The following is a 12,272-nucleotide window of genomic DNA, read 5'->3' on the forward strand; positions in this document are numbered from 1 at the left end:
ACTGCTGGGTTAAAAAGGACAGTATATTGAGAACTTGCCCCAAATCCATACCATTTGTCCCATTGAATACAAAGAGAAAAGAAACCGCAAAGGGTACACAGCAAAAGTGTCTCAGAAGAATTGTGCTGTGTCACTGTGTAGACTCCAGTTCCTGGGTGAAGAGAAGTAGTGAAGGACTCAGTCAGGTAGATATGTTCAAGGAGAGTATTTGTCATGGATTTTTGAACCAAGGTCTGAAAACAAGTATCCCTGTGCCACTTCTTTCTTAAGGATGAGATTCCCTCAAGTCAAAAGAGTCTGGAGGCTGAATTTCAGGGCTGGGGATCATAGTGTCCCTAATGAATAGGAAGAAACCTCATGGATGGTGGCAGCAACATCATTGGAACAGGGTCACTCAGGTTTTGGGAGTACCCCATTGCTCCCTTCTGGATCTTTCCTTTCCACAGCCCTCTCAGACGGCCCATGTCTGGGACCTCCCTTGGTGGGAATTTCCCATATATAGCTGGCTCATTCTGGAGTCTGCTTGAATAATCCAGGTTAATAGGGGCTCCCCAGAACTGAGGATGGGGGCATCGACAAACACTAAAGAGCTCAGGGTGCCAGGAAAGATAGGCTTTATTTTTACATGTTGATAAGGCTTTGGGAAGCAGAGTTTTTTTGTAGCATTCAGGTATTGATGTAGGAAAGAGCCAAGGCCAAGAGGTCTGAAGTTTTTAGCAAAAAGAGGAATTCTTTAAGTACACATCTAGGCATCTTAGTTCAGGAGGAGAATGAGAACAAGGTGCGAGTGAGGAATGTCGTCAACTCCAGGCTCAGCCTTGGCTATGGATGAACCAAAGCTCATCAAAAGCTGCAGCCCCCAAATCCATGGCAACAACTGGAACACCCAGAGGACTCCCTCTCCCAACAGTTGGAAGGCTGAAGTGGGCCTAGACAGACATCCGGAAACCGATGAGACCCCAGAGAGCAGCAGTTTCCGAAGCCAGTGGTACAGCAACTGTGGACACAGCAGGAGGGGACAGGTGGGGGGCAGGGAGCTGGGCAGGGAGCCAGGGCCTGTGGGGCCTGAGGGGCCTGAGCGAGGCACTTCGGTGGACACTTGGGAAGACACTTGGTAGGGAGCTGACACTTCTGCTGGGTTTGCTGGCTGGACATCTTGGGAAAAGTTCAGTTACTCTGAAAAGCAATGCAAAGGTTTTGAAAGTTCAGTGACTATAAACTTAATTTGCATCAGTATTTTTCTCCAGATTCTGAAGTTCTATAACTGATTCTATGACTCCTGGATCCATATCTTTATAGCAGAGAAGCCCCACTTTCCAGGCATAGGAAAAATCAGGCCAGGGGTCAGTAACTTCTACTGACCTGATTCTCCCAAGACTCTTGACTTCTGAGGCAGCAACTTGGGTAGTTTCCAAAGTATTACCTTGTTTTTATAATATATTCTAATTTATGCATTCTAGAAACCACGTGGTTAGCCTGAGTCCATGGTTATACCACATGTCTTCTTCACCTCCTATTTTTTTTTAATCTTTCTTACATCATGGGCTTGGCCTTCAGTTCTACTTTTCAGCCCTATGTGTGTCTCTTGTCCTAAAAACTAGCTTCCCCCACCCCGACCCCAATCTCAATTAACACTCATCCCTTCCGGGATTGCTGCTTCTGAGCCATCTAATGATTTCTGTGAGCCTGATCTTCCTGAAATTACCAGTTAGTTCCCATTCTCTCCAGCCTAGAGTGGCTTATCCCATTTAGCTATGGTGTGGCAATTCCAGCCATTCCCAAACTGCCATCCGATGAGTAAAGACACTTACCTTACCTCCCAATGTCAGGCAAGCAATGGATAGGTCAGGGGAAGTGAGGAGACAGTATGGTCTGAGGCCTTTTATACACATCCTGCACTCAACTCAAGAGAATGAGCCATGATAATATGAAAGCTCTTCCCAACCAGGTGGTTATGATGGCAACTTCCCACATTCCTGTGGCTATGTCATTCTACCACTTTATCACTCTGGATCACTACTGGATCCTCATGAGTATTTTTCCAGAACATCCCTTCCCTCTATAAAACTTAGAAGTATTTCCATAAAGATAAGAAGATCATGATTTACAAGGGCATTTACAATGGCCACCCTTGGGAATTGAACTTAGTGTTTCTGCAGGAATCTAATGCAAGCTTTAGATGAAAATCTAAGGCCACTATTGTTGGATCAATCTAGGACAGAGATGGGAGTTTTTGTAGATTCTATTATCAGTTTGAAGCCAATAATCTTAGCACCCCTGGGTCACTACTGAGGGCTTAGTGTATCTGATTCAGATCCCAGGGTGCATAAGACATCAACCAACAATGTAGCATCATAGAAAGGCCCAGTTGGAAAGGATTTCAGTCTTGTACCTACAATACACACATAGATGAGGAACTGAGCACCAGAGAGGGCACAGGAGATGTTCAAAGTTGTGCAGTGTCTGAACTGGGAGCCAGACACCCCTGCCTTTGACCTTAGTCCCTTCTTTTGAACCTGCTTGGTCATTTCCACTAGAATCTACCACCTCTCTGCCCACCAGATCCTTCTTCTTCATGCCACTCCCCACTCATTTGCTTTCTTTAGTTTATTATTTTAACCACTCTGTCACCAATATAATAAATGTTCTTGGTCCTTTGACTTATTAATGCACTTGACTGACAAAACACCAACCCTGGCTAAAACCTTCATGTTATGCCTAGCTGGTATAAAAACAAAAACAAAATCAAAACAGACTCTTTGGCAGGTTGGCATCATCATAAGATCATGACCATCCACTCATGCTGGGCCCCAAACACTGCTTGGTGATTCTATATACTTCTCTGTGTTCACTCCACACACACACATCATGCCTTTTCTCCTCTATGAACCTCCAAAATACTCACTGTTACCTCTAAACAGATGATACTGCCTCTACTCCAAGGGTCAGACAGTAGCTGTCAAATGTGAGGCACTTCAGCTTCCCACTATTGGGTCTTCAATACTACTTATGCCTATAGCCATCCTTTATGATCTCCTTGTTAGAAGAGATATGGCCTCTTTTCCTTTCTAAATACTGTCCCTGCTACTTTGCTCTGGGTCCTTGTGTGTTCAGACTCAGTCATATTAGTTTTTCCTGTGAAATGTTGTCATGATGCCCTATACTCCTATAACACCATTCTTGTATTTATTTTTCAGTATCACTCATCCTGGATAGAATGAAATCTCCATGTTCCTCAGCGCTAGCACAGTGCCTGACATATTGTAAGTGCTCAACAAATATTTGTTGAATGCCAAACTATGGAGAGAGACTAAATGTCCATCGACTGATGAATGGATAAAGAAGATGTGGTATTGGGGTGCCTGGCTGGCTCAGTCAATTGAGTGTCCAACTCTTGAATTTGGCACAAGTCATGATCTCATGATTTGTGGGATTGAACCCTGAGTCAGGCTCTGTGCTGACCATGTACAGCCTGCTTGGCATTCTCTCTCCCTCTCTCTCTGTCCCTCCCCTAATCATGCTCTTTGTATCTCTCAAAATAAATAAATAAACTTTTTTTTTTAAAAAGATGTGATGTCAACAGCATATAAAAAGAATTATTCACCATGATCAAGTAGGATTCATTCCTGGGATGCAGTGCTAGTTCAACATTCGCAAATCAATCAATGTGATACAACCCATTAATAAAAGAAAAGATAAGAACCATATGATCCTGTCAATCGATGCAGAAAAGGCCTTTGACAAAATTCAGCACCCTTTCTTAATAAAACCCCTTGAGAAAGTCGGGATAGAAGGAACATACTTAAACATCATAAAAGCCATTTATGAAAAGCCCACAGGTAACATCATCCTCAATGGGGAAAAACTGAGAGCTTTTTCCCTGAGATCAGGAACACGACAGGGATGCCCACTCTCACCGCTGTTGTTTACCATGGTGTTGGAAGTTCTAGCATCAGCAATCAGACAACAAAAGGAAATCAAAGGCATCAAAATTGGCAAAGATGAAGTCAAGCTTTCACTTTTTGCAGATGACATGATACTATACATGGAAAATCCAATAGACTCCACCAAAAGTCTGCTAGAACTGATACATGAATTCAGCAAAGTTGCAGGATACAAAATCAATGTATAGAAATCAGTTGCATTCTTATACACTAACAATGAAGCAACAGAAAGACAAATAAAGAAACTGATTCCATTCACAATTGCACCAAGAAGTATAAAATACCTAGGAATAAATCTAACCAAAGATGTAAAAGATCTGTATGCTGAAAACTATAGAAAGCTTTTGAAGGTAATTGAAGAAGATATAAAGAAATGGAAAGACATTCCCTGCTCATGGATTGGAAGAATAAATATTGTCAAAATGTCAATACTACCCAAAGCTATCTACACATTCAATGCAATCCCAATCAAAATTGCACCAGCATTCTTCTCGAAACTAGAACAAGCAATCCTAAAATTCATATGGAACCACAAAAGGCCCCGAATAGCCAAAGAATTTTGAAGAAGAAGACCAAAGCAGGAGGCATCACAATCCCAGACTTTAGCCTCTACTACAAAGCTGTGATCATCAAGACAGCATGGTATTGGCACAAAAACAGACACATAGACCAATGGAATAGAATAGAAATCTCAGAACTAGACCCACAAATGCATGGCCAACTAATCTTTGACAAAGCAGGAAAGAACATCCAATGGAAAAAAGACAGTCTCTTTAACAAAGGGTGCTGGGAGAACTGGACAGCAACATGCAGAAGATTGAAACTAGACCACTTTCTCACACCATTCACAAAAATAAACTCAAAATGGATAAAGGACCTGAATGCGAGACAGGAAACCATCAAAACCTTAGAGGAGAAAGCAGGAAAAGACCTCTCTGACCTCAGCCGTAGCAATCTCTTACTCGGCACACTCCCAAAGGCAAGGGAATTAAAAGCAAAAATGAACTACTGGGACCTTATGAAGATAAAAAGCTTCTGCACAGCAAAGCAAACAATCAACAAAACTAAAAGGCAACCAACAGAATGGGAAAAGATATTTGCAACTGACATATTGGACAAAGGGCTAGCATCCAAAATCTATAAAGAGCTCACCAAACTCCACACCTGAAAAACAAATAACCCAGTGAAGAAATGGGCAGAAAACATGAAGAGACACTTGTCTAAAGAAGACATCTGGATGGCCAACAGGCACATGAAAAGATGCTCAACGTCGCTCCCCATCAGGGAAATACAAATCAAAACCACACTCAGATATCACCTCACGCCAGTCAGTGTGGCCAAAATGAACAAATCAGGAGACTATAGATGGTGGAGAGGATGTGGAGAAACGGGAACCCTCTTGCACTGTTGGTGGGAATGCAAGTTGGTGCAGCCACTCTGGAAAACAGTGTGGAGGTTCCTCAGAAAATGAAAAATAGACCTACCCTATGACCCAGCAATAGCACTGCTAGGAATTTACCCAAGGGATACAGGAGTACTGATGCATAGCGGCACGTGTACCCCAACGTTTATAGCAGCACTCTCAACAATAACCAAATTATGGAAAGAGCCTAAATGTCCATCAACTGATGAATGGATAAAGAAATTGTGGTTTATATACACAATGGAGTACTACAGGGCAATGAGAAAGAACGAAATATGGCCCTTTGTAGCAACGTGGATGGAATTGGAGAGTGTAATGCTAAGTGAAATAGGTCATACAGAGAAAGACAGATACTATATGTTTTCACTCTTATGTGGATCCTGAGAAACTTAACAGAAACCCATGGGGGAGGAGAAGAAAAAAAAAAAAGAGGTTAGAGTGGGAGAGAGCCAAAGCATAAGAGACTGTTAAAAACTGAGAACAAACTGAGGGTTGACGGGGGGTGGGAGGGAGGGGAGGGTGGGTGATGGGTATTGAGGAGGGCACCTTTTGGGATGAGCACTGGGTGTTGTATGGAAACCAATTTGACAATAAACCTCATATATTGAAAAAAAATAAAAAATAAATAAAAAGATGTGATGTGTGTGTGTGTGTGTGTGTGTAATGGAATATCACTCAACAATCAAAAAGAATAAAATCTTGCCATTTGCAACAATGTGGTTGGAGCTGGAATGTATTATGCTAAGCAAAATAAGCCAATCATAGATAGACAAACACCATATGATTTCACTCATATCTGAAATTTAAGAAACAAAACAGATGAACACATGGGAAGGTTGGGGGAAGAGAAGAGAGGGAAACAAACCACAAGAGACTCTTAATGATAGAGAACAAACTGTGTGTTGATGGAGGAAGTGGGTGAGAGATGGGTTAGATGGATGATAGGTATTAAGGAGGGCACTTATTGTGATGAGCACTGGGTGTTTTATGTAAGGGATGAATCACTGAGATCTGCTCCTGAAACCAATATTGCACTGTATGTTAGCCAACTAGAATTTAAATAAAAAATAATAAATATTTGTTGAATGAATTAATGAGTTATTTGTGTTTGAGACAAGGGTCTGCCTCCTTTCACACCTTGAGAGAGGTGTACTTGGGAAGACAGGCACATGTAGCCGGTGTGGGAGGTACTCCCAGGGTGGAGTTACCCATACAAGCTGCAAGAATTTTGCAGTGGATCAGGGCTCTGGTCCTGGCTCTGCTACTGCCTCTGGGTTTCAGAGGAGACTGGATCAGATTATCTAAGTACATCACCAAGCCTATATTTGCACTTATGAGCATCAGACCTCCAAGTGCTGCCTTTCCTGTTTTTCTCTATTCCCTGAACATATTTTACCTGGGATCAATGTGGAAGTGAACTCAATGAAAAGGAGAAAGATGAAGGCTAGTGTGTATATGGTGATGTGGAATATTGGAAGGTGTATGAAGTTGTTATATGAGATAGCAACTTCATATAGTCTAGTTAGTTCATCCCACTTATCAGACAAATTCCTTACTTAACTTCTTGTCTGGTTGTACCAAAGCAGAGAATTATGTATATATGTGACTCACCTAATTGCTCTTCTCCTAGTTGCAAATGTGAGCTCTTGAAGTCCTGATCAGCAGGGATAGGCAAAGTTATGTTCCTTCCGTGCATGGTCCCCACTAAAATATTGCAAATAATTTCCAAAGGTTGTAAAACATTGTTCTATTGGATTGACTCAATACCACCAATGAACCACTGGTTCAATGAAGAAAATTATTTATCCTAACAGAAATTTCTTTCTTATAGCAACTTTGCAAATATCACTTTAAAGACATTTATTTACTGAGTGATGGTTATGTGCAGGGTTTTGTGAATTCAGAGAAGATTAAGATTCTTCTTTGTCTTAAGATGCAAGTGGGATAATAAAGGGAAATACTGGGAATTAAAATTTATTCTAAAACCATCAAACATGTTATTTGCATTATCACAATATATCAGCTCTATGAGTTTCTTAATGTTAACCACACTTTACAGATTAAAAAAGACTGTGGCCCAGAAAGAGAGTGAGCACTAGTCAGGAAGTGAGAGGAACTGGTATTCTAGATAGAGGGAAGAGAAGCACAGGCATAGGCATGGAGATGTGTAGGGGCATGATCGTTTCTGGAAACAGATGGGCCATAATATTTGGTAAGAGCATAGTATTGGGCACTAGCTGGGTAGAAAGAAATGAAGGGCCCAGAACATCAAGAGTTTTACTTATTGGGTTATATACTTTAGCCTATAGATCAATGGCTTCTAAATTATACTGCTTGGAATCCGGTTGTCAAGGATGTTCAAACATCAGCTCTTCCAAGAGCCACACCTCTGGGTAGAGTGAGTTGATCTGTGTTGCTCCCCTTCCAAACTTGTTCCCTGCCTCTTCCATTGTCTATTGCATCAGCTCCATGTCTTTACATGTCATGGAAGCTGGAAGATGAGTCTTGGAATCGGAGCACTGGCATCTTGACCATGGGTATGCTATTTAATATTTTTTTGAGATTCATCTTTTTTTAAATCTGTATAATGGGATTAATAATAAGAACCTCAGAAAGCTATTGTACTGTGATAATGCAGATAACGTTCTACAGATAGTAGTTTGGAAATACATTTTAATTTCTTTCCTTTCAACATCATGTCCCATCATCACATGGGGGTCCCTAAACTTTTTGAGTCACAAAAATTAAAATATCACAAATACTTAGTTCTTGACTAATTGGGCTGCCTGGGATGGGGATCATGAGCAGAAAACACTCTGGGCTTCTGACTTACCCCCGTTGCAGAGTAATTATACCTGTACCTGCTTTATATATTGAAGGTATACATTCAATTTATTTTTTTAAATTTATTCATTTTCGAGAGACAGAGCATGAAGGGGGAAGGGGCAGAGAGAGAGGGAGACACAGAATCCGAAGCAGGCCCCAGGCTCTGAGCTGTCAGCACAGAGCCCGACGTGGGGCTTGAACTGACGAACTGCGAGATCATGGCCTAAGCCGAAGTTGGACACTCAACCGACTGAGCCACCCAGGTGCCCCAGGTGTACATTCAATTTAATTTGAAAACAGTATCATGCTGCTTTAATGGTTTGACCAAGACAATCTGGGCATCCCTGACCATTTAAGCAACAGAAGAACCTGATAAGATTTACATTTTAGAAAGATCACTCAGCTCAAGTGAACTTAGGTGTTATGATTTAGTTACTCAAGAAGATGAAGTCCGTGGTGAATGTCCAGGCTACAAGTTTAATGCAAGGATTAGAGATGGACGCAAGTGAGCTAGCTCTTTGTTAATAAGCTTGTAGACAAGGGACCAGTTGGAGGGTTACTGAAGGGTCTTTACTTGGCTGAGTTCAGTCTGGACATAGCCCATGTATTCCTGGATTCTGTTCTTATCAATTGAAGCACTTCCTAACCATCCTGCCTACTTGAGGAATCAAGCATGCTATAGATTCCTGCTTGTCTTAGGTGTGCCCCTTAATAGAAGGGTGAGACCAGCCTTGGCATGCATGAAATTCAGATTCTTATCAAGCTAATTCCCAAGTGATGAAAGAACGGAAAACAAGGATCTTCCTTTTGCAAGAGTAGTCAGACCTTTGAACAATCTTCCTATAAGCCAGAATCCCAGTGGGCAAGCAGACATATGGGTCTGACCCTGGCAAACATCACTGAGAGAGGATTCATGGTTCTTCCAAAGGCAATGGGATTTATACCTGGCTTGTTCAAGGACTAATGTTGCTTTTGCTTCTCTTGGGGTGGAGGGAACAATCATGACCCATGTTCAATGACCTGGCCCCATTGGTCTCAAGCCATCCCAATTAGTGTGTAAAAGAGACAGGACAAGACTAACTCAGCATGACACATTCCCATCACTTCCATGAGGTGGCCTCAAAAGTCAATCACCCTCCCTTATCTGTATAGTGTGGGCTACAGACATAGGCCTACTATATATAATATGGTGGTTAAAACAAATGCTTATGACCAAGGAAACCAACACCCTGCCCAGCACTGAGTAGGTGTTCTGTAAGCTGTAGTTACAATGTAAGTATGATCATTATTGACTGAAGTCCTGCATATTTCCCAGCTTCTGAGTCCTGTTCCTGTGGCACTGGTGGGGGGGCATACACCAAGATCATCTGGTAATGGTATTATAGCCCCTCTTTTCTCTCATATATCCAACTGCAGAAAACTCCCTTGGATTGAAGTAGCAGGTTGTCCCTGGAGCACAGGCCTGGTCCTGACACTGAGGCATGAGTCATTTGCCTTATCTAGGCCTCAGGGTCTCCATTTGTGAAATGAGTGTTTGCTGCTGTTGTTTTTATCTTGTTCCCTGGCATAATCATGAGAGACCTCTGTGCTTGGAGCTGTCAGATCACACTAGATCCTGGGTGACATGATGAGTTATCATCCTTAATAGTTGTAAGGATCCTTCTACTATGTAACAAATGTTAAGATATACATATAGGCTATACATATAGGCTATAATGCCTCTTTTAACCCCAGGCTTTACCCTGGCCCCTCAGCTGACTTCAGTGAGTGGGACAATAGCTAAAACATCTTGTTGTGTCTTGTGTTTACAAATGTCACCATCAAACAATACCTTTTAGTCTTAAGATAGGAAGGGATGAAGAGTGAGGTCACTTTGCCTGTCTTCTTCCTATAGACACTGATCCCAAAAAAATACTTCTAAATCTTCCAGGAAAGTAGGGCCCACAGCCTATAGTGACAGAGCTTTCTTGCTCCTGTGTGACTTCATTCCTCTCTTCTGATGTCATAGTAAGTACCTCCCACCAGGCTTCACAGGACAGCCCTTTGGCTCCATCATCTTCCCATTCTTAAAGACTGCTGTACTAATAATATCTCTGACTCATCACGACACCATGCTAATGACTTCACTATCATTCTCCCCACTGTGCCAAAGGAAGATAACTCAGGAGACTGTATTTTCTATCCTGCAATTAACACATCTTCAGAATCATCAGAGAAGGATAGGGACTATGAAAACCTTTTACCACTGCAACTACTGATCCAATAATTATCTTTACCTAGGAAGGCCACTACTATAAAATATGAGCATAGGGGGCGCTCATTAAGACTTAGGCAAGTTCCTCAGACTTTTTGTGCCTGCACTATCATCTGTGACATCAGGACTTTCTGTTCTGTTATTCTGTGAACGTATAGTTCTCAGCCATTCATACTTTCAGAGACAGTGGTCACCCACCTCTCCCTAACATTTGTACCACATTTCATATGATTTATTTTTGCCTCTTAACAACCCTGTGGGGTGGATATCACCACATACGGAAAAACTGAGCATTGGAGAGTTTAAGAGCAAGTGCAGATCACACAGTTTCTTGTTTCTGAAGTGATAGGGCCAACCCAGCAAGGATTGCTTGAAACAAGGAAGTTGTTTTTCAGTCTTGGTCTAGGTGCTATTATAGATCAGGGATTCTAAACCTGGTTGTACCATCTGAAAAGCACTTTTAAAGTTCAGATTCCTGGTCCCCAACTGAGGCCTATTGAGTTATAATCTCCACAGAATGAGTTCTAAGCATTTGCAATGTTTAAATCCCCAGGGGATTCTGCTAGTTTGTAAACTATAGTCCTAGAGTGTTCTGTTCTTGGAGTACAATAGAACTGTAGCCAGCCCACAAAAGACTCTGGTAACGTTCCCACAGCCTCCTACCTTCCTACAAGCTCTTCTGGGGATCCTCATAGACAGCAGACATAGGGAGGACAGGCAATTCACAAAATCCTTCAGCCCTGGAGGGGTCTTAGCACACATCTAGTATATTTTTCTACCTGGTGCTTCCATATCCTCTCCTGTATGCTTAATGATAAGCTTTCTGGGATAAACTGACTTTTAGTTGGAGAACTCTTTACCTCACAAAGCAGCCCATTTCTTTCTATTATCTTTGTTAGAAATTTTTCTTTATAAATGCATGCACTAGATAATAAATGATGATAATGCTTCAAAAAAGCCATTCTTGACATAGCTGGCACTTAAGTACTTGTTGAATGACTGAATTAATGAATAATAAATATGCTATTTGGCTTGGCTATATGTCTTCCTTTCACAACTAAGAGTTGAAGATTCAAAGCCATTTTACTCAATTCACACAGTGAAAATTGTGGCAGAATTAGAACTATACCTAAGGTCAATTGATTTCCAACCCAGTGTTTATGCCTGGGGGTGGGCAGAGGAGGAGAGGGACACAGGTAGCAAGAGGAGAGCAGATTCATTCAACACCACCCCCTTGGGGGCACAACATCAGAGTTAAGCGTCTATATCTGCACCCAGATCATCTGGCTTATATTCCAAGTTCCCTTATTTATTGGTTGCACAAAATTAGGCTTGTCACTTGTCTTCTCTGTGCCTCAATTGCTCATGTGTAAAATGTGATAAACATTAATTCTATTTCCTAAAACTGTTGTGAGGATTAAATAAGTAGTATGTATATGGTAATAGTAGAGTGTTCCTCCACAGTAAGCTCTGTGTAAATACAGATTATTGCTGTTGCTCTTTGTGCTATTGTTGTTATAATATTTATAATAATAATAATTTTATTAATATTATATTAATTATTTAATATATTTAATAAATATTATTAATATTTGGGTGGTTCATTGTCCCTTGTTATAATATTTATATAATAATTTATTATTGTTCTTATTTGGTTAGTTCACTATCCTTTGTTGTAATATTTATAATAATTTAATGATAATTATTTGGATAGTTCAGAATTCCTCAGTGATGAAAACCCACATTTTTATTTCTCGAAAGACTTACAAATAGTCTTTACAAATACCAGTAAATGCCAAGAGAATTTGTCAGGACCCAGACAAGC

General features: G+C 41.1%; 1 protein-coding gene across 2 annotated transcripts; it reads right to left on the bottom strand.

Annotated features, from left to right (window-relative positions):
- Window positions 1–597: 597 nt before the first annotated feature.
- LOC132673674 (late cornified envelope protein 7A) lies at window positions 598–10,163 on the bottom strand. Of its 2 annotated transcripts, XM_078450599.1 has the most exons (3): window positions 10,025–10,162; window positions 6,979–7,071; window positions 598–1,176 (listed from the first exon to the last, which is right to left on the bottom strand). In XM_078450599.1, exon 3 carries the CDS (start codon window positions 1,153–1,155, stop codon window positions 844–846), a length of 312 nt encoding a protein of 103 aa, XP_078306725.1. In that variant the 5' UTR covers window positions 1,156–1,176; window positions 6,979–7,071; window positions 10,025–10,162; the 3' UTR covers window positions 598–843. The 2 variants fall into 2 exon arrangements, with proteins under 2 accessions (XP_078306725.1, XP_078306726.1); XM_078450600.1 differs by lacking the exon at window positions 6,979–7,071 and having other exon boundaries at window positions 10,025–10,163.
- Between the last annotated feature and the right edge of the window lie 2,109 nt (window positions 10,164–12,272).

This window comes from Panthera onca, chromosome C1 (genome assembly GCF_046562875.1).
Source record: "Panthera onca isolate mPanOnc1 chromosome C1, mPanOnc1 haplotype 2, whole genome shotgun sequence".
NCBI classification, from domain to species: domain Eukaryota; kingdom Metazoa; phylum Chordata; class Mammalia; order Carnivora; family Felidae; genus Panthera; species Panthera onca.